At 37.7% G+C, this 22,917-nt stretch overlaps 1 protein-coding gene across 1 annotated transcript in view; it reads right to left on the bottom strand.

Annotated features, from left to right (window-relative positions):
* Positions 1-1,831: 1,831 nt before the first annotated feature.
* ABCA5 (ATP binding cassette subfamily A member 5) overlaps positions 1,832-22,917 on the bottom strand; it is a gene marked incomplete at its 3' end in the record, with an annotated part of 52,178 nt that continues 31,092 nt past the window's right edge. Inside the window, exons 22-38 of the mRNA XM_079726401.1 lie at positions 20,325-20,438; positions 18,798-18,968; positions 17,708-17,821; positions 17,187-17,321; positions 15,694-15,768; positions 14,829-14,920; positions 9,056-9,182; positions 8,620-8,749; positions 8,439-8,530; positions 7,476-7,651; positions 7,030-7,105; positions 6,349-6,443; positions 5,506-5,625; positions 4,264-4,413; positions 3,795-3,874; positions 2,463-2,518; positions 1,832-1,939 (exon numbers count right to left, since the gene is read on the bottom strand). Coding sequence (XP_079582527.1) covers positions 1,832-1,939; positions 2,463-2,518; positions 3,795-3,874; positions 4,264-4,413; positions 5,506-5,625; positions 6,349-6,443; positions 7,030-7,105; positions 7,476-7,651; positions 8,439-8,530; positions 8,620-8,749; positions 9,056-9,182; positions 14,829-14,920; positions 15,694-15,768; positions 17,187-17,321; positions 17,708-17,821; positions 18,798-18,968; positions 20,325-20,438 — 1,911 coding nt within the window. The remainder of the gene's footprint in view (positions 1,940-2,462; positions 2,519-3,794; positions 3,875-4,263; positions 4,414-5,505; positions 5,626-6,348; positions 6,444-7,029; positions 7,106-7,475; positions 7,652-8,438; positions 8,531-8,619; positions 8,750-9,055; positions 9,183-14,828; positions 14,921-15,693; positions 15,769-17,186; positions 17,322-17,707; positions 17,822-18,797; positions 18,969-20,324; positions 20,439-22,917) is intronic.

Here is a 22,917-nt window from a genome sequence, read left to right as displayed (position 1 = left end):
TTAGCAATGACTTGCTTAGAAAATACAATGAGCTATTTACTAATTTATCTACAAAGGTAAAGATTTTCTTTCCAAGGTTTCCTTGTCTTCATCGTGTAGTACTATAGTTTAAAAGTTACAACTTTTACTAAAGATGGAAAAGCGAGATTCTCAGTTGAAGAACCAAAAGGTAGGTATCATGAGGCAGGTGCCTTGATAATAAAAGATTAAACATACTAGGCCAACTGAATCCTACGAGGGGAAGTAACTTCGCTGCAGGTTGTGGAATCCAACCAGAGGCTGTAAAACAGCTCATTTAGATTAGTTAGAAGACAGACCTCTGAGACGGCAGGTAACGTACCTGCACTGTTAGCAATGTGGCCAAAGCAACAGAGGAAGATATCAGTCATGTACCTTGTACGGAGGCTGAGAAAGGTACACTATTGTACATCAGCTGCTGGAGCCTAAAAGCACAGCTGTCTTATTACACGGGACGGCGAAAACTTAAGTTTCACCTACGTTAGTTAACAGCTTCATTAAAGGGTTTGGATCTTTAGAGTAGCTCAGTACCAAATCTTTCTGCTGTGGCTGCTGTTCTTTAAGACTCTTCGTAAAGCAATAAACACACCCCTAATATATTTGTTTTCACAAAGTTAATAACTTTCACTCATCTGGTTGAAATATAATGTCCACTAGTAGGATTTATATTATATTATACCTATAGTCCACACGTGGGATCTACAAGGAAATATTTCTAAGACTATCTTGACCATAATCTTACTTCAACTCTGTCAGAGAGTGAAATTCTGGTTTCTTATTAAAGGGAATTATGTATAGTTTACTTATCCTTAATTTAAGGCCCAAAAGCTTATTTACATTCCACCACGTTCCAAAGTGAATCTGAGATGAGTAACTAAATAAATCTACATAGTGATATAGTTAAAACTCTATAAAGGAGAGAGATATTCAAATAATATAGTTTATTTCTAGAATAAAAGAAGATGTGTCCTTTGGAAGGAAGATGACAAAAAAATTTCTATCTTCCACGAGGGGTGGAGGAGAAGGTATGGCTTAATTCTTGTAGCTCTATAGATGTCTGTCATTCTAGCCACAAACAGTAAAAAATCAGACTATTACATAATAAGATTCTACACATAGTCTTCCACAATAATGGAAACACCTCTGAATTTTACCGTAAGCAAAAGAACTGTAACAAGAGCACTGTACCTGAGTTACTTATGTCTAAAATCATCTAACAGAACAAGGTCTCGTTTCAGTTATTCTGGCTGATGAGTGCCACCCAGTGAATGTCACTTCCTGCAGACCTCTATGTGCACTGAGACTGTCCAGCGTTCAGGTTTTTAGGACGCCAACTTCCATTCAGTTTCTTTTAGAAATTAAAAAGGAGAAGTAAACTTTTGCTTTATGTCTCTGTTCTATGTGTTATTTATGTATTCGTTTTTTATTTAGATTGGGGTATTACATACTTATGTAACAAGATGGTATAAACTTAAAAGATAACTGTTCAAAATAAAATGATTCTATCACTATTGCTTCAAATCATAAAATCACAAGCACTGTTTCTGAAAAGTGAAAAAGTACATATTCAACTTCACATACAGACTACAGTGCAGTATACTTCAGATACAAACATGCAGTTTCAATGCATTATACACATGTTTTATTTGAAGAAAAGCAAAACACACAACCAACAGCATTTCAATTAACGAAGTCAGGAAAATCCCACGTGCTTTCATGGTTCTCCAATTACCGTTCAAGCAATAAACGTTTAAACCAAAGTTAAAATAAAGTGAAAAAGAAAGAAGGCAGTAAGAGACTGAGCAACACAAATTCAAAATACTACTCTGTCTTCCTGTGCTCTTTCCCACCAAAGTGTGCTGTTCGGAGTACCACAAGTGTTATCCTCTTCCTCTTGTTCTTTAATGAGTTCTACAAAAACCTAAATGAAAATAAATTAACGAATACAATATTCTGTTGTGCAATTATCTTACAAAAATTTAAACTAAATCAGCAATGGCATAAGGCAATACCTAATTACATTAACGATTCAAGTATCAAGAGATATACTGCCATTAATATTATTTAAACAGAATAATCTCCACTAATCCCACAAAAAGATGAATGTTACTTTAGAGGATTAATAGATTATTTGTTTTTTGATTAATATATTAAAGTAGCATCATAAAAAATTATAAATATTTAAGCAATGTAATTTCAGATGTGCTAATATGAAATACCACCCATCATGACTCATTTTCTTCAAACTGAAGAAAAAATACTGAGCTATTCAAAATAAGCAGATGGAGAACCTCAAGTTGTTTAAAATTTACAAAGTTTAGGAATATTCTATAGCGATTGGTCTCTGGCTCACAATCTCCTTCCCTGTCCAATATATACCTAAACAATTAGATACTGGACACTTTCTTCTACAGAAGAATCTTTAAAATTTAACTTTATAGTACCTGTTCCAATGTCGCTTGAGAAAAGCTGTATTCTTCAATGGCAAAAGTATGTTTCGCTGTTAACATATAAAAATAATATTTCACTTATTAATATTTTTAAGTAATAAAATGGCAATAACTACTGAGTGGCTAACAATCTGTTTTTTTTTTGTTGTTGTTTTAATCTCTATAATCAACTCATTTCAATTTAAAGCTGCCAATACAGGTCACTTTCCTCTATCTGCTTCCTTTCTCTCCCAGCCGCCCAATTCTCTACGGCCCATATTTCATGGGACGGACTTGTCTTATTCACCTTTTCCAAGCAGCCCCTCTTTCCCCTCCTTTTTCCTTCTTCCTCATGACTCCTGTTTTCATGTTTCTGTTGCTCCTGCTCTCTCTCTCCCATCCCCCAGTTCCAGTACAGTCCATTCTGGACTTCTTGCACTAGATTCTGGATATTATTGGCCACGCGTCCATATGCTTTTCTGTATTTATTTTGGGTCCCTTTGTATTCTGTCCCAATATCAAATTTCTGGTTTTCTATTCATTCCTTTAATTCTCCCTAATTACTTCAAATGTTCTCTTTAATCATAGAGAAAACACTAGGAGGGAATTCCCTGGTGGTCCAGTGGTCAGGACTCTGTGCTCTCACTGTGGAGGGCACGGGTTCAATCCCTGGTCGGGGAACTAAGATCCCACAAGCCGCGAGGCGCAGTCAAAAACCAAAAAAAAAGTATATTTAATGAAGTAACACTTTTTTTTTCTTTTAAAAAGAAAGCACCAGGAAGTTTCATAGTTTACAAATGCCGTAAAATAACCTGTACATGAATACGTGCCCCATCCAGGAGACTGCCTCTCTCTGCTGGTGAGGTATCTTTATCCCACCTACCATTTATTTTTAAAATGCCAAGATCCAATAAACTTCTTTAAAGTTTAGATTTAGAAATGCCTACCCTCTTGCACTATGAATTCTCCTCTCCCTTCTCTGCCTGCCACTGGCGTCTTGCTACTATTGCTACCTCTCTGGTCTAATATGAAGTAAGGATTCACGAAATTCAGTGCTCCCACTTCTGGACTGAACTAGTGAGGGCTAATTAAGATGAACTTTCTCAGAGATGCAACGTGAAAAACCACGGTGATGTCCAGAGTGAAAGGTTTACACTACTATACAGTTAATCTACAAAATCCCTAGCGTGTGAGTATTTACCTACAGTTTACATTAAATTAGTAAAAGGTCATCTTCCTACTTACCATAGTTTCTACAGTAAACTTGAGTCCCAACTTCTAAACTTTTAAATAAAATTCTTTAGTAATTCGAAAGCCACCTCACAATGTTTTTCAAATACTACTTACCTTCTTCCAGCTTAGAAAAAGATTGTGAAAGGGACTGAACATCTTCCTTAGGAATTTTATAAGCCAAAATAGAAGAAAAACTGAAAGCAAAGATAAAATACAGGTAAATTCAAAATAACTACTATGCATTCTGAAGCTAAAGTTCAACATTTTGAAAGTTCAAAATAAAACCCCAATAACTTATTTTGATACTTATTTAGATAAAACTTATTTGAAATCTTAAAATATTTCCATGCACAATAAAATAACTCTCTCATTACTCCTGGAAAAGAACTTTGAAAACTTTAAATACTATTACATGTTGAAAGATCTAACATTAAAAATAAGTCAGCTTCATAAAACTCCATTCATCAAACTACATTAGTCCAATATTGGTTATACTACATTTTTCATTAATCCTTAATACAATAACCAATTTTTACGATTATTGCTGTACAAAGAAATGTAACTAAAATTTTTAAACCTCTACCTTTCCTGACGACTTGCATTTGGGAAAATACGCTGAATTTCTCTTTGAAGACGGTCTACTTCTAGATTTTCTATCCAGTCCTTTAATTTGATTTCCAAAAAGTATCCTTTTCCAAATTTACTCTTTAGATGTTGGACGGTCCCAATACACCTGTAGTAATTTTTAAAAGGAAGTACAGATATAAGATAACCTGGCAGTTTTGAAGATAATTTCTCACTTAAGAATGATTTAAATAAAATTCCTACGTTGGAATACTTGTCAATTTATATAAAAGTTGCAAATATAAGGGATAATACAAGTCTTCATATACCCCTCCCCCAATTTGTTTCCCTAATACTGTCATCTTGTATTGCCATGACACATTTGTCAAAATTAAGAAACCAACACTGGTATATTATTACTGAGTTTACTGCCTTTACTTGGACTTCACCGGTTTCTCCACTAATGTCCTCCTTCTGCCCCAGGGTCCACCCAGGATCCCACTGTGCTGTGTGGCCACGCCTCCTCAGTCTCCACTGCTCGGGGACACTTTCTTATTCTATCCTTCTTGGTCTTGGTCATGACTTGGACAGTTTTGAGAACTGTTTTTGTAGAATGTCCCTCAATTTGGGGTAGTCTGATGTTTTTCTCATGATTAGACTGGGGTGTGGGTTTTTGGAGCAAAGAACACAGAGCTGAAGTACTTTCTCATCACGTCTCAGGGGGCATGTGATGACCACGTGGCCCTGCCTGGTTAGGGTGGTATTTGTCCCATTTCTTTGCTGTAAAGTTACTATCCACCCCTTCCCATACTTTAGAATACAGACTGGCTAAGTCCAGGCGATGCTTGGGAGATACTACACAATGTGGCATCTTTCTATAAAGAGATGTGTCTCTACTCCCACATTTATTTACTTACTCCATCGCTTACCTATATGAGTATGAACTCGTATATTTATTTTATACGCTGGGTTACAATCCCATACAATGCCGACCAATTTTTTAAAATAGCAAATATCATGCCTGAAAATAACACTCTCAGTTGTTGAATAATTAAGCCAATTCCAAATGCAGAGTGGCTGGCCAATTTTTGGGAAAAAGTAACATATTTCCAAGTGATTCTACAGAAAGCTGATAAAACAAGGGAGCATTTTTTAACATTTAAGCTAATGTGTATTATTATAAGTTTCTGAAATGACGGCGTTCAAAATCCAGACGCGTGCCCCGCCCTGCGCCCCTCCCCTCTCCGCGGCAAACAGCCACCTTAACTGCCCAGACACCAGGATAGCTACTCGGTCACAGACAGCCTCCACCTCCTCCATGCAATGAGTGGCCAGGATAGCTGCCCGCATTTTGTTGTTAAACGCAGCTCTAATTGCTCTCCTACAAAATATAAATAAAATGAAAAGAAGGAAAGGTGGCACCTGAACTTTCATGAAAATACCTGAGTTTTAAAAATCCAACTTTTTGGTTAATTTAAATTTATCAAATATCATTGCTATAATTAGTATATTCTGCCCAACTGTGATTCTTCTATCCCAACTCATTTTACCTTATTTTTGAAAGCTTGTCAAATGGAAAGAAAGTTCACAATTTCAAGCATTTCTATGGGTTAAAAGTATGCTAACCAACCGATTACAGAAACCGATGGCTTTTCATGTTATAACAAAAATAGCCACAGAATCATAGGGAAATCTTAACATGCGTCTGAACCAAACCTCACATTTTATAGACATGGAAATCTAGGCTCAAAGAGTTGGTCAAACAATGATGAGTGCCTGGAAAGAGAGTTCCAATGGACATTTAGGACAATACTGTTATGAGATGTTTACTTACATATGTTACTTTATACAGGAAAAAAACCTTTAAAAAACTATTCAGACAACAGTACTCTCATTTTTGTCCTGGCATATATAATATACTGTTAACAGCTGATGAAAAATATGATCAGGTTTAAAAAGTTTAAGGGGATCTCGAGAAATTTTTAATTACGATTTCTCCTTTTGTGCAGGATGTTTAATTGATACGTGTATATAACTAACACAAAACCACCCATGATGCTGCTACAGCACAATGGGTCTCAAGTGTCCCTGACGTCATACTTACCACATGTGCTGTTTGGCTTTAGGGTCCATACCTGTGGATGGTTCGTCTAGCAGAATAACGGGAGGGTTCCCCAGCATACTCAGAGCAAAACACAGCTGGACGGAAAGAAAACGGAGCATGGGGAGGCTATAAGAAACTCTATCAGGTGGACCTAGAGTCTGTCATACAGAGTGAAGTAAGTCAGAAAGAGAAAAACAAATATCGTATGCTAACACATATATATGGAATCTAAAAAAAAAAAAAAAGGTTCTGAAGAACGTAGGGGCAGGACAGGAATAAAGATGCAAACGTAGAGAATGGACTTGAGGACGGGGGAGGGGGAAGGGTAAGCTGGGACGAAGTGAGAGAGTGGCATGGACATATATCACTACCAAAAGTAAAACAGATAGCTAGTGGGAAGCAGCTGTACATAGCACAGGGAGATCCGCTCGGTGCTTTGTGACCACCTAGAGGGGTGGGATAAGGAAGGTGGGAGGGAGACGCAAGAGGGAGGGGATATGGGGATATATGTATACGAATAGTTGATTCACTTTGTTATACAGCCGCAACTAACACAACAATGTAAAGTAATTATACTCCAAAACAGATGTTAAAAAAAAAATAGAATCTGAAAAAAGAAAAGAAAAAAGAAACTCTACCAGGCACCAGACTACACACACACTTGTCGTTTAACAAAAGTACCTTTCGCTTGATTCCTGCAGGTAGTTTCTTTACCGTTTTCTGGAGATGTTCTTTTAAATCAAGTGCATTTGTTATTCTGCAAAGTACACAATACAAAATGAGTGTACCATGATGCACATAAATACAAATATAAAGTGATCACTGACACTGTGTTTTTCCTAGAACAATTACTCTGTTGAAGCTCACTTTAAATAAATTAATATCTTGATTAAAAGGTTCACTTTAAAATATGTTTCATGACATTTATAGGTACATTCATTCTGTATTTATAAATAAAAATGTTTCATTTTCATGGCTGTCATCATTTGGTAAAGAATATATGAAAAATTAATGATCTTCTTCTATGAAAATTATGATCCACGGAAAGGCCTGTTATGAAATTTTAAAGCCGTGGCATGTAAACCTTTCTCCAGGTAACAAAAGGGTTCTAAAGACAACTATCTTACCGAATTATGACCTCTTTCATGTCACTGGCACTCATTCCTTTCACAGCTCCATAAATCTCAAAATGTTCCTGTAATGTAATCTCTGGCCACAGTGGGTTTATCTGAGGACAGTAGCCCATACACTTTACGGAATCATCATCTCCAGCTGGGTCTGAAGAATAGTCTCCTAGAAATACCTGCAGAAATATAAACCAAGTGTAATGACTATTTTTGCTTAACTTACATCGTAAAGGAAGTGGCAAGTGGGTTAATTCAAACTCCTTCCAAACTCCTGACTTCCTAAAGTCAGGGTCACAGCAGGTCAGATTCTCACCCCTTTCTGATGAAGAAACGACACACATGGCTGCGTCAGAGATGAGTGACATGGCCAGAAAAGGTGGCCAGGGATGCCGGGTTGGGTGGGAAGGCAAGGTCCATTTTAACCAGGAGGATCAGGGGGCCCCACGGAAAGGTGATTTTTGAGCCAAGGGAACAAGTGAATTTGATCATCTGGTTTTCTCTGGGGTAAGGAATAGCCAACATAAGGAATACCTAAGGTAAAAGGAAAAGAGTAAAGTATGCCTGGCATTTTCCAGCAAAGCAATGAACCAGCGTGGCTGGTATGAAGGAAGCAGGTTCCTGTAATCAAAGGCTAGCTGACGGCAAGGTCAAGATTAGCTCCTCTATTTCCTGAAGTTAATACAACGGGCTCCTATTAAGTCAGTGGACAAATCACCCATGCTTGTAATCAGCATAAAAGCAGAAATACTGTACATGTGTGTGTTCTGCATGTGTGCATGCAAATTTGACTATGTACATTATTCTCACAGATAACCAAAAAGATCATAATTTGATCAAGCTATCTTAAAAAATTAATACTAAAAACATGAAATTTGAGCATCAAAATCCCATTTGTCACTAAGAAATTTATTTTAATTAAACATATAAATCATATTCAATATATCTCACACCATTATACCATACCTGGCCTGAAGTTGGTTCTATATCACCAACCAGAATATTAATAATCGTACTTTTGCCTGCACCATTTGGACCTAATAGTCCCAAGATCTCTCCTAAAGGAATTAAAAGAAAAATTGTCATATGTAAATCAAACTAAAAAATGAAAATTACTCTTCCAGAAAAGTTATTCAAGAAAAAATACTTAAATACCAGCCTTTTTTCACACAGAAGGAGACATATTTATTTGCCACTTTCTTTAATTTTCTTGTAGGAAGAAAATCTTTCTTTTCTTCATATTCTTTATGCAAATTGTTGACCATAATGGCTGGCTTCTAATAAGGGAAATAGGATTTAAAAAAAGAGTTATAACTCAGATATCCATCATTCAATGACAGGCCGTACACAGCTCATGGCCATATCGTAAGAACTATATTTGCTAATAAGGGGTACTGCATAGATAACTATCCATTTATGACGGGAATAATGGCTTGTTCAAAAGAAAGTGGACAAACATATTTTTTCAAAGACAGACTTCTTGGAGATCAATTCATATAAGGGGACAATTTTCGAGGCTAACCCTGTGCAGAGGGGCTGCTCACTGCTCACCACACGTGGCTCAGCAAGAGAGACTGAGTTACCTCCTCGTGGCGCTGGCAGCTCAGCAATTCTTTGACCTTCACCCTTTCAGCTCTGACATCTTCATCTTCATCCTCATTGTTTGGTGGTTCTGGAAACTTCTTACTTTTGGACTTTGTTGTAAGGGTCCTGAAAGTATAAATAGATTTTCAAATAATTAAATGGTAAGAAATTGAAGCACTACATAGAGAAAAGACTGAAAAAAATATAGCAACATGAGATCTGTTGTCGGAGATCAGTTATCTCTTAAAGGTAGAAATTACAGAGCTATTTTTCACTCACTGACATCATTTGGATGATAGTATCTAAATTCATTCATTTATTCAACAATTATTTATAACCAGTATGTGTCAAGCATTAGTTCACAGAAAGATAAAAAAGATTTTAAAAAAAACAACACAGACCCTGCTCTCAAAGAATTTACGTCTTGGGTGTACATGAGATGACCCAGGCAGCGTGGACAGAGAGGCTGAAGTCAGCATCCATAGCAACACCATAAAGGTGGGCAGAGGAAAGAGTGGTTCCAAAGGAAATTCTGAAGTACTATTAAGAGAGGTAAAGAGGCAAATAGAAGTTGACATTATGGGGAAAAAAAAAAAGAAAGAAAGGAGAAAAGTTTAAGGAAAGAAGTTATTCACATTTAAGGCTGTAGATCAATTAAAGAGGGTGAGCCTACTTTACCAGACAGAGAGGAGCCGTTAGTTACCTTACTGCAAACAGGAGCAGTCAAGAGGGGAGGGCAGGAGCCAGATGGCAGGAGTTAGGGAGTGAAAGGGACATGAGAAAGGAGGTGACAAACTGGAGGTGGAAGCTTTCTGGCTATAAAAGGAAAGAGTCTGTCTTTTCTCCATTGTATATTCTTGCCTCCTTTATCAAAGATAAGGTGACCATATGTGCGTGGGTTTATCTCTGGGCTTTCTATCCTGTTCCATTGATCTATATGTCTGTTTCTGTGCCAGTACCATAGTGTCTTGATTACTGTAGCTTTGTAGTATAGTCTGAAGTCCGGGAGACTGGCTCCTCCAGCTCTGTTTTTCTTTCTCAAGATTGCTTTGGCTATTCGGGGTCTTTTGTGTGTCCATACAAATTGTGAAATTTTTTGTTCTAGCTCTGTGAAAGATGCCAGTGGTAGTTTGATAGGGATTGCATTGAATCTGTAGATTGCTTTGAGTAGTATAGTCATTTTCACAATGTTGATTCTTCCAATCCAAGAACATGGTATATCTCTCCATCTGTTTGTATCATCTTTAATTTCTTTCATCAGTGTCTTATAATTTTCTGCATACAGGTCTTTTGTCTCCTTAGGTAGGTTTATTCCTAGGTATTTTATTCTTTTTGTTGCAATGGTAAACGGGAGTGTTTTCTTAATTTCAATTTCAGATTTTTCATCATTAGTGTATAGGAATGCAAGAGATTTCTGTGCATTACTTTTGCATCCTGCTACTTTACCAAATTCATTGATTAGCTCTAGTAGTTTTCTGGTAGCGTCTTTAGGATTCTCTATGTATAGTATCATGTCATCTGCAAAGAGTGACAGTTTAACTTCTTTTCCGTTTTGGATTCCTTTTATTTCTTTTTCTTCTCTGATTGCTGTGGCTAAAACTTCCAAAACTATGTTGAATAATAGTGGTGAGAGTGGGCAACCTTGTCTTGCTCCTGATCTTAGTGGAAATGGTTTTAGTTTTTCACCATTGAGGACGATGTTGGCTGTGGGTTTGTCATATATGGCCTTTATCATCTTGAGGTAAGTTCCCTCTATGCCTACTTTCTGGAGGGCTTTTATCATAAATGGGTGTTGAATTTTGTCGAAAGCTTTCTCTGCATCTATTGCGATGATCATGTTTTTCTCCTTCAATTTGTTAATATGGTGTATCACATTGATTGATTTGCATATATTGAAGAATCCTTGCATTCCTGGAATAAACCCCACTTGATCATGGTGTATGATCCTTTTAATGTGCTGTCGGATCCTGTTTGCTAGTAATTTTGTTGAGGATTTTTGCATCTATGCTCATCAGTGATATTGGTCTGTAGTTTTCTTTTTTTGTGACATCTTTGTCTGGTTTTGGTATCAGGGTGATGGTGGCCTCGTAGAACGAGTTTGGGAGTGTTCTGCCCATACACAATGGAGAAAAGACAGCCTCTTCAATAAGTGGTGCTAGAAAAACTGGACAGCTACATGTAAAAGAATGAAATTAGAACACTCCCTAACATCACACACAAAAATAAACTCAAAATGGATTAAAGACCTAAATGTAAGGCCAGACACTATCAAACTCTTAGAGGAAAACATAGGCAGAACACTCTATGACATAAATCACAGCAAGATCCATTTTGACCCACCTCCTAGAGAAATGGAAATAAAAACAAAAGTAAACAAATAGGACCTAATGAAACTTAAAAGCTTTGCACAGCAAAGGAAACCATAAACAAGACAAAAAGACAACCCTCAGAATGGGAGAAATTATTTGCAAATGAAGCAACTGAAAAAGGATTAATCTCCAAAATTTACAAGCAGCTCATGCAGCTCAATATCAAAAAAACAAACAACCCAATCCAAAAATGGGCAGAAGACCTAAACAGACATTTCTCCAAAGAAGATATACAGATTGCCAACAAACACATAAAAGAATGCTCAACATCACTAATCATCAGAGAAATGTGCAAATCAAAACTACAATGTGGTATCATCTCACACTGGTCAGAATGGCCATCATCAAAAAATCTACAAACAACAAATGCTGGAGAGGGTGTGGAGAAAAGGGAACCCTCATACACTGTTGGTGGGAATGTAAATTGATACAGCCACTATGGAGAACAGTATGGAGGTTCCTTAAAAAACTAAAAATAGAACTACCATATGACCCAGCAATTCCACTACTGGGCATATACCCTGAGAAAACCATAATTCAAAGGGAGTCATGTACCACAATGTTCATTGCAGCTCTATTTACAATAGCCAGGGCATGGAAGCAACCTAAGTGTCCATCGACAGATGAATGGATAAAGAAGATGTGGCACGTATATACAATGGAATATTACTCAGCCATAAAAAGAAATGAAATTGAGTTATTTGTAGAGAGGTGGATGGATCTAGAGTCTGTCATACAGAGTGAAGTAAGTCAGAAAAGAAAAACAAATACCGTATGCTAACACATGTATATGGAATCTTAAAAAAAAAAAAAGGGCATGAAGAACCTAGGGGCAAGACTGGAATAAAGACGCAGACGTAGAGAATGGACTTGAGGACACGGGGAGGGGGAGGGTAAGCTGGGACAAAGTGAGAGAGTGGCACGGACATATATACACTACCAAATGTAAAATAGATAGCTAGTGGGAAGCAGTCACATAGCACAGGAAGATCAGCTCAGTGCTTTGTGACCAGTTAGAAGGGTGGAATAGGGAGGAAGGGTGGGAGGGAGATGCAAGAGGGAAGAGATATGGGGATATATGTATCTGTATAACTGATTCACTCTGTTATACAGCAGAAACTAACATACCATTGTAAAGCAATTATACTCCAATAAAAACGCTAAAAAAATAAAAAATATCCGTATGATCAAAAAAAAAAAAAAAAAAGGAAAGAGAGGGGATAAGAGCTAGAGAGGGACTCAGGTTTCAATGCGATTGATGAGTACTTTGTTTTATATGGGAGGAAGGCGACTCCCTCCCAAAGGGAAATATGCCCTAATAAGATCCAAAAGGGAAAGACACAGAAAGTGAGAGCTGACTGAGCAACATCCTTAAGCAGACAGAACACAGGAAGACTTGGATAACAAGGGGGACACCTTCCTCTGGGGCTGGGAAAAAGCAAAAGTGACGAAAGATGTGGACAAGTGTGTACACATTTTATAATTTATAATCAGGTGCTTCTGTTTCCTGAGACGTATGGCAAGATCATCCACTGAGAAGTAAGAAGTGAGGTGAGCTGAGGTGACTCTGAGAATCTGAGGGATACAAAGAAGGCCTGCAAGAACTACGGAAAAGAAAAAGATAGGAGGGGACTTCCCTGGTGGCACAGTGGTTAAGAATCCGCCTGCCAATGCAGACAACATGGGTTCGAGCCTTGGTCCGGGAAGATCCCACATGCTGCGGAGCAACTAAGCCTGTGTGCCACAATTACTGAGCCTGCACTCTAGAGCCCATGTGCCACAACTACTGCAGCCCGTGTTTCTAGAGCCTATGCTCTACAACAAAGAGAAGCCACCGCAATGAGAAGCCTGCGCACCACAACAAAGAGTAGCCCCTGCTTGCCACAACTAGGGAAAACCCGCGCACAGCAACGAAGACCCAACTCAGCCAAAAAATAAATAGGTAAATAAAAAAAAAAAGAAAGAAAAAGATAGGAAGGTGCTGAGTAGGTAAAGGCGTAGGGTTGCCAAACAGCGTTAAAACAGAGCTGAGTTTCTATGGGATGAGTATGTAGCATGGCTACATGTAATGGCTCTGATGTAAACAGAGGGTGAAGTGGAACAGAGACGAAAATCACTGGCTTGGAGAAAATCAGAAACTGAGGGGCTACGGTGTTGGAAGGGTTACCTGTGTGTTTGCTGAAATCTCCCCCAAAACGAGAGCAGGAATAAAGGCAAAGACGCAGAAGGAGAGCCAGACACTGTGCCTCAATGGATGAGGGGCGGGTCCAGTGGCTAGTGAATAACCACTACACATTTTCCAATACTTTCCAGTTTTCTCCAGAATGTGAATATTCAGCAAATAAACAAATACGTGAGAAATATAAAAAAGAAATTCAGAACCAATTTAGTACCAATGGCCATATTAACTCTTCTTCAAATTTAAAACATCCTTTGAAAAAAAATGCACAGACTTGGAGAAAATATTTTAAAATATATCTGATAAGAGATTTGTAACCAGAATGAATATATTAAAAAAACTCAAAATTCAATAATATAAAGACAACCCAATTTTTTAAATGGGCAAAGGATTCATATTGACATGTCTCCGAAGTAGATATAAAAATGAACAATAAGCACATGAAAAGACATTCATGATTCACATCATGAATCATCAGGGAAGTGCAAATAAAAGCCACAATGAGACACTAATGTGCACCCACGAGAATAGCTAAAATCAAAAAGACAATAACACGTATGGGCAACAACGTGAAGAAAACAGAACCCTCATCCATTCCTAGGAGTAAAATGGTGCAGTCACTGTGGAAAACAGTCTGGCAGTTCTTGAAAAGGTTAAACATAAAGCTACCACAATGACCCATCAATTCCACTCCTAGGAATCCTCCCCAGAGAAATGAAAATATATGTCCACACAAATACTCGCACCTAAATGTGCATCGTAGCATGACTCACAATAGCCAAAAAGTGGCAACAGCTCAAATGCCAACCAACCGATGAATAGATCAAATGTGGTATATACATACAATGTAATATTACTCAGCAAAAACAAACAAACAAAAAGGTAATGAGGTACTGCTACATGCTACAACGTGGATGAACTTCCAGAACATTATGCCGAAGTAAAAGAAGCCAGACAAGAAAAGACCCCATCTTGCATAATTCCATTTAAATGAATGTGTAAAATACGCAGATCTATGGAGACAGAAGGTAGATTAGTGGTTACACAGGGCTGGGGGCCAGCTGAGCGGGGAAAGGACGTGACCAGCGGACACAAGGTTTCTTTTTGGGGGTGATGGAAATGACCTACAATCAGATTATGGTGATGGCTGCACAACTCTGTCAATATACTAAAAAAAAAAAATTAAAATTAAAAAAAATTAAACCTGAAATTTAAAAAACTGACCTGAAAAAGGGATCCTTTCTTAATGATCTGCCTCCATATTTTTTCTCGTAGTACTGTAAGAGGAAAATCCACAGCACACACTGCAGGTAAGGCTAAAAGAAAAACAGGTTACAGCTTGTGACTGAATCATTTTGGGTTTTTTTTTTCCCCGTGTACCAACAGAACCAAAACCACATACATCAGGTTCCTTACCATCACTGAAACACTTCATCACAATTTTTTTTTGCATGTCATACAATGAGTTAAGAATAAATGTCAATGGATGGACATATATACACTACCAAATGTAAAATAGATAGCTAGTGGGAAGCAGCCGCATAGCACAGGGAGGTCAGCTCGGTGCTTTGTGACCACCTAGAGGGGTGGGATAGGGAGGGAGGGAGGGAGATGCAAGAGGGAGGAGATATGGGGATATATGTGTACATATAGCTGATTCATTCTGTTATACAGCAGAAACTAACTCGACATTGTAAATCAATTATACTCCAATAAAGATGTTAAAAAAAAAAGAATAAATGTTAATACAAACCAAGGTTGATTTTTAGTAAAATGATCCTTCACATACTTTTCTACCTCTGTAAAGTTCATCTGTTGTCAGCTTCATAAATTATAATTTTTAAAAAGCTTTGTTTTTGCTTCTATGGAAGCCAGAATTATCATTAAATAGAATTAATGACATGAAAAAAACAAGTACATTAAAGTGGATGTATTCAGTAAGTGAAATGCACATTAGCTAGCATTAACTAACACACTTGACTTCTTATGCACCTTCATTTTTATGCAACGGAATAAAAACTAAAAAGAGAGTTAAAACCATATGACCAAACCACTCATAAGGTAACATGCTAACACAGTTATTTCTTACCGATATAACAGCCACCAAAAGACTATCCCATGGGTTGTAGGTGTCTTCTTTTCTTTGAATATTCTTCCAAGAAATCTAAGACAAAAAGTTTTGAAAATTTATGTGGCTGTGATACTGTGATATAATGAAATGTGGTCTTTGACCACAGTTCCTGGCACAGAACTTCTAAAACCCTTGGAATTTCCTGAGTGACAGAGGGGATAGGAGTGTGTCTCATCGTATAAAACAAGCCCCTCTCAACCTCAGCTGAGTCTATGCTAATGAGGGGACTCTCAGAGGAGGATGGAGGCTGACTGACAGAGGACCAGCCAGACTAGAGAGCTGGAACTTCTGGCTCCAGGTGCCACCACCAGGGAGGGGAGAAGAGCGTGGAGACTGATTAGCTCATCCTGCCCAAGTCATGGGACCTCCACAAAGCCTCTAACACGGGGCTCAGAGAGCATCCTCAGGCTGAGAGGATGACTCACTCCGAACTGCACAGGGACAGGAGCTCTGCCCTTGGGACCCTTCTGGACCCTGCCAGCTAGTTCTAGAGCAAAGTACTGACCCCCGACAAGGGGTCCAAGTCAGACAGAATGTGGGTGGCCTGGGGACCCACGACCCGTGACTGGAATCTGAAGCGGGGGGCTGCCTGAGGGACTGACCCCTGAACCCGTGGGGCCTGCGCTAACTCTGGTCAGTGTCAGAACTGCTGAATGTCAGGGAAAACCCACACATTTGGTGTTGGAAGCGCTGTGCGCAGAGGAACCAATTTTCTTTTAGCTGCGACGTGTAGAAACGCTCGATTAAAATGAAAAAAATATATTTAACAGCAAACACGTCTTCTTTATAAATTAGCTACCTGTTAATATTTATAGCCATGTTTTGTAGTTAGATTAAAATCTTCCTCACCCCAAAATATGCCTATCAGAGTAGGTATAAATTAAATTATAAACTTAAGCCAAAAAAAAGGAGGGGAGATAGGTAAGGAGGTGTGTCAGTAGAATTAATCAGCAATCGTCCTAAATTAATAATTCATCACTTAATTTTTTTTCTAACCACAGAAATTGTTTTCAATTAACCAGGCTTAATAAAATTAATTTGTTCCTCTATTTTTTTCTCGAAAAAAAATCGCTCAAACTTTATTTTTCCTCGTCCCTGTATAGTACAATACACTTGAAAAACTCCCCCAAAACACTCCCCACAAACTCCCCAGTCCAACACATATGGTCTGCAGTCAGATCATACTTCTAATTTATGTACATCGTTTTGGGCATGAAAGACCATGTAATGAACACAGTCCTTCTCCTTTGAGAATCTGGAGTTTAGAAACATGCTTGAAAAGATTCCACAGTAATTTTACATTTACTGCTACATTAATAATATTTAAATCAAGTACTAGCAGCCAACATGATTTTTTTTTTTACTACTTCAGTACAAGAGCTAAGATCCCAAAGATTAGGCAGTAATTATTTACCCCTTTAAAAAAATATTAGAACACCTAACAGGCCTACCTTTACGAAACAAATCAGGCAACCTAGAAGTGGATAGATTGGAATGGCTATGCACAAGGCATAATGAAGGATAGCTGTAACTGTATATCCCATAAAGTAAGTTATTTCGGTGACTGCAATGCAAGCCATTGCTGTCTAAAGAAAAAAATGAGAAAACAAATGAAAAGATGTTTAGCAATTTCAGACAAACTTACTGGGTGCCTCAGCATTAACTATGTCTTTAATCTTCTAATAAAACCTGGAACCCCAGCAGATACTTAGCCAGAAAGTGTCAGAGCGCGGATACCAGTTTTTTGTAGCTGGCATCCTTGTCATGCTAGTTGTTAAATGCAACAAAATATCATCCCTTCATGGAGTGGATGGGGCTGAAGACGAATACACTAACAGACGCTGCTAGCTAGCTAAGTTCTGAACTTAGAAAAGACACAGTAACCCTTTCAGTATAATCATGAAAAGAGTTCATGACTTTCAAATAACCTGCTAGGAAAAGCTGAGACAAAATAATATAAAATGTGACTTACCACAGAATAGATAAATGACCAAAATTCTTTGGTATTTACAATGTTTTTAAAAGTGAAAGAAGTAATATAGGTAAACAGAATAACTGATGGAACATAACCAATAAGGCAAAAAACCTGGAAGACAGAAATGTGTATTTTTATTTAAAAATATGAGTAGCTAACCGTACATATGATGTAAAATACCAGTCACATTAAATCACTAGGGAATAATTATTCTTCAAGTTTTATTGCTCAACAAATATCTCCAAAAAAAACAGAAACTGTAGCTCCTTGAGGAGTTACTCCTAAATCAATAAAACTCATGTTTTTAACTGCTAACACAATCTTGAATAAGCCATTTAAACTAAATACTATTTATAGCTCTTTTTTTATGTCAAGTAAAATACTGTCTCTTACCATTTTATTATGAAAAGCAAGCATAGCTTGTTACGGATTTATCAATCTCCATCAACTATTAGCTTCCATTTTACTGTACAGCACTCAATGCACTTTGTAAATTTTTAAGAAAAACATTTATTAAGTTATAAGGTGGAAATTAATCTGTAAGGTTAGGATGGCCTCTGGCAAAGCTCCTAAGTTGACTTTCAGCAACCCCAACCTACCAAGCTCTGTTTTCACTTTTTTCTAATATAATTCATAGGAAAGGATCTAGTGTCAGTCATTGACATACGAATATGAATATGAATACAAATCACACTCTTCCTTAGCATTTTAAGCCATACTTTAAATTATGGAATAAAAGAGCTTCTGCTTTGTGAAATTATTTTCAGGCACAGAGACAAAGAAGACATTTAAAGGAAGGACTGTTTAAGTATTCCTGATTACATACAAGTAGGCAGTCTACATGAAAGACCACCTCAGTTTCAAGGAATTATTTCATAATGGTAAAGTTATTGTTTTTAAAAATCACTTAGGGCAATATAAACTGCATTGATTATAGGTATCGTATACAAAAATTAAATAGATGTCGGTTCTGTTTTCTGGAACGTCACAATTACTCAATCAGACAATTATCACATTTATAAAGATCTAGCTTTTTAAAATAACATTTTATTTATAAATAGCATGAATACAACTGATGTTAACTTACCACAGAAAGGAACTTGACAGCATAAAAATGTAATCCATAATGAAATGAAAATAAACTGCCTAACATCAAAGTAAGAACCACAGAGAATAAGGGAACGTCAACAAGAGCCTGTCCAATCCAGTATGCAGAAGGCAGAAGACCCGAAAGTTTAAGTTGAGTGTAAGCTTTGATCTAAAGAACAAAAAAAGCAAAAATTGATTGTAATTTTAAACATCTTGCAAACGAAAACCTCTAGCAAATGATTGTAGAACTTTTAATTTTACATCAACAAAAAAGGTCACATTCTGTCAATAGGTAATAAAAGCCCTCCTACAGCTAAATATAAATTCCATTTAGCCTGTAATCTGGCTCATTATTTCTGAGGTGTAAACATTTCAACAAAATTTTTCAGCATCAGGCTACAGCAGTGCTGCTAAGAAACACAAAACTAAAATAAAGTAAAAGGTGTCATGGGGATTATAGCTGTGCAAATAGTAAGCAGCCAAAACATAACTGCTTTTGAAATTCTGTGGAAATAGAGAGAAAAACAGGTTTAAGAAAAAGGATTCTCACTTTTAAATATTGACCTTTCATGAAAGCACTAATAAATGGCCAAGTACCCGCTGATTTACACAGGGCTTTCAGCTTAAGTACTGGTGATGCATTTGAAAGCCATTTACACACTCCTGTGTATAAAAAATGTTAGCTGTTTCTTATTACCACAAGGGAATAGCATTTGCAAGTGTACAAACAGTAAACTTAAATGATCATTGTTTTCCTAACCCTCTCGTTATTTAATTTGAAATTTTAAGAATCTTTCATAAATCCAAATATCTAACAATCTTATTCAGTTGATTTTTGTCATCTATGAAACATCTGTTCATAATAATTAAATGTGTTATAAGAAAGAGCTAGCCATAGAGGAGGTAAGAGAAGAGTGGGCTATAAATATTAGTTAAGACAAAGAAGAGAAATGATTTAAAAAATGGACAACTTTCATGTTCAATGAATTAGAAGAAGGAAAATATAAATTTTAATATAAGTATAAAAACATAGACCACATCAAATGCAATGATTTTGGATAATCCATGCTTTTGTCATTCACACATTGCTGGTAGGAATGCAAAATGGTTCATCCACCCTGAAAAACAGCTCAACAATTTCTTATAAAACTAAACATGCAATCACCATACGACACAGCAAGTATACTCTCAGGCATTTATCCCAGAGAAATGAAAACTTACATTCACAGAAAAACCTGGAGCAAATGTCCATAACATCTTAATTTATAATAGTTAAAACTGGAAACAATCCAGATCCACACCATGCAATACAACCCAGCAATAAAACTTTTAAAGCACATGACGAGTACTCAAATAATAAGTGAGAGTTATTACTATTACCGTAATAAATGTATTTATACTCCATTTACTTCTTCTTGAAATAATAATTGCACAGAAGTCTTGCACTCACACAAGGCAGGTTAACTTTTTGTCTAAGATTTCTTATTGGTCAACTGCACCTGTAATTTTTTAACTGAGTCATTACCTTATGATTCTCTGCATTCTCCATGGCAAAGTAAGGTGGCATTGCGGTAACAATAACCCCAAGTAAAGCTGCTTGAAAATACAGCTCAATTTTAAAAACTATGTCTGTAATTTCCTGAAAGACAACCACAGAATAAGAAATAGAACTGGGAATCACTTTATATCATGTTACTACTTTCTAAAAGACTATCAAAACCTCCAAAGAAACATGTTAGGATACCTACCCTAGACAACAGTCGACATGAAGCAACAGGTGGCAGAGTTAACACAGCGGGCTATAGTACCAATTTGACACATTAAATAGCTATAGGATCCTGAGCAAATTACTGTCCTTCCATTTTCTTACGGAAGTACACAGAATAATACAGCATATTAATTAAGGTTCACCATTTAGTTAAAAATAATACTGTACATGAGCGCAGTTAACCTGTCTACCAGTGGTTCTACGCAACGAACGTGACTCTCTGAGAATGACCTTGATGCCTTCACCGGTGCTTGGACTGGACTATGAGCCAGCTGGGATCTAGGAACCCTCCTTTTCTCCACTGGGAAAAGTCATACCCAAGCTCAGCTTCCTATGGAACCAGGAGCTTCTTATTCCCAGCAGGGGGGACTGTAACTCTGATAGGCCTGCGGATCCAGGTGCGGACAGCAAATGTTTCCAGACAACCTAGTAAACAGCTGGTGCCCCAAATGCAAACTACCCAGAACCACTCTCAATGCCACGGGGTGATGTGGAAAGAGGCTGCATTCTGTCGGCCCCGGCCTCCCGAGTTTCTAGCAATAAAGCCAGTTCCTTAATTCATGCCATATGACGTTGTAGAATTTGTCCCAAATTCTGGTACCTTACAGTGGAAGACCCAGACAGAACCGACAAATGTGTAAGCTGAGTAGCACAAGAAGTGGAGATTAATGAGATGACAGTTGGACTCAATTACACAGAATCTCGTCATCGAAGGGGAAAAATGTGGAACGTGAACAAGATTATATCTGGGAATAGGGAACTTTAAAAAGTCTCACCCTTTCCCTCTGGTTTTAAACAACGGTATGGTTGTATGTCAGTGTTTGATGGAAAATGTTAAGAAGCAAGATCTTCTGTAATAGTTACAGACACACACAAATGTCGTAACATCATAAAGACGTGCACGGGAATTAAACATTTTGAACTGTGGAGGAAAGAAGACAAGACTGGGGAGGGATGCACTGGAGGTTTCACCTGTGTCTTTAACGATTTAATAAATAAGAAAAACCAAGATACTAACATTTGAAATATGTGGGTACTAGACACACAGTTGTTTATTTTCTGTAGGATTGAAATATTTCACAACAACAGCAACAAAAATCACAAGGGATGATCTACAACTTCGATGATGATTTCTATATCACCTATGCACTGCTGACTCACAAATATTTATTTCCTGCCCAGAAATCTCTCCAGATTCATACCTTCAAATGCCACCAGGATAACCAATCCCTCCACAGGCTCAGAGCTGAAATCAGGGGCTTCCCTGGTGGCGCAGTGGTTGAGAGTTCGCCTGCCAATGCAGGACACATGGGTTTGAGCCCTGGTCTGGGAAGATCCCACATGCCATGGAGCAGCTGGCCCCGTGAGCCACAATTGCTGAGCCTGCGCGTCTGGAGCCTGTGCTCCGCAACAAGAGAGGCCGCGATAGTGAGAGGCCCACGCACCACGATGAGGAGTGGCCCCCACTTGCCACAACTAGAGAAAGCCCTCGCACAGAAACGAAGACCCAACACAGCCATAAATAAATAAATAAATAAATTTTTTAAAAAAAGCTGAAATCAGTATCTCCATTCTACCAAAACGAGGCCAAAATCTCTCTTCTGCCTATATTTTCAAAATTGGTGACTGATACTACTACTATGTACCGCTTTACCCCCAAAATGTAAGAAATACGATGCCTCACAAAAGCAAGAGTGATAGAGTATGTCACTTTTTTTTTTTTTTTTTTGCGGTACACGGGCCTCTCACTGTTGCGGCCTCTCCCTTTGCGGAGCACAGGCTCCGGACGCGCAGGCTCAGCAGCCATGGCTCACGGGCCTAGCCGCTCCGTGGCATGTGGGGCCTTCCCGGACCAGGGCACGAACCCGTGTCCCCTGCATCGGTAGGTGGACTCTCAACCACTGTGCCACCAGGGAAGCCCATATGTCACGTTTTTTAACATGGATTTGCAAAACTCTATGAACATAATAAAAACCACTAAATTGTACATTCATATGGGTAAATCAGATGGTGTTTGAAGTACATCTCAGTAAAGCTTTTGAAAAACAGTATGGCAACAGAAAGCAGAAAATGCTATTACCGAAAGATATTTGTCCATTTATTTTTCAACATATGAAAAACAATACCAGTATTCAGAGAAAAATGTTGACTATTTTCCTGGAGACTTAAGTGGCTTTTCATTTCTATAATCCAACTGTCTGTCCTAGAGGAAAAATGACTGGGTGACTTCTCAAGGTTCAATACCCAGCATCTAGATTTCAGATGAACAATATTAATTTTTAATTATCTAAATTTTTCTTCTCTGACTAATATAAAAGCTACTCATGCTTTACAAAAATATCAGTACCAA

This window comes from Hyperoodon ampullatus (assembly GCF_949752795.1).
Source record: "Hyperoodon ampullatus genome assembly, chromosome: 19".
Lineage (NCBI taxonomy): Eukaryota > Metazoa > Chordata > Mammalia > Artiodactyla > Ziphiidae > Hyperoodon > Hyperoodon ampullatus.
This window is presented reverse-complemented; position numbering and strand designations above follow the sequence as displayed.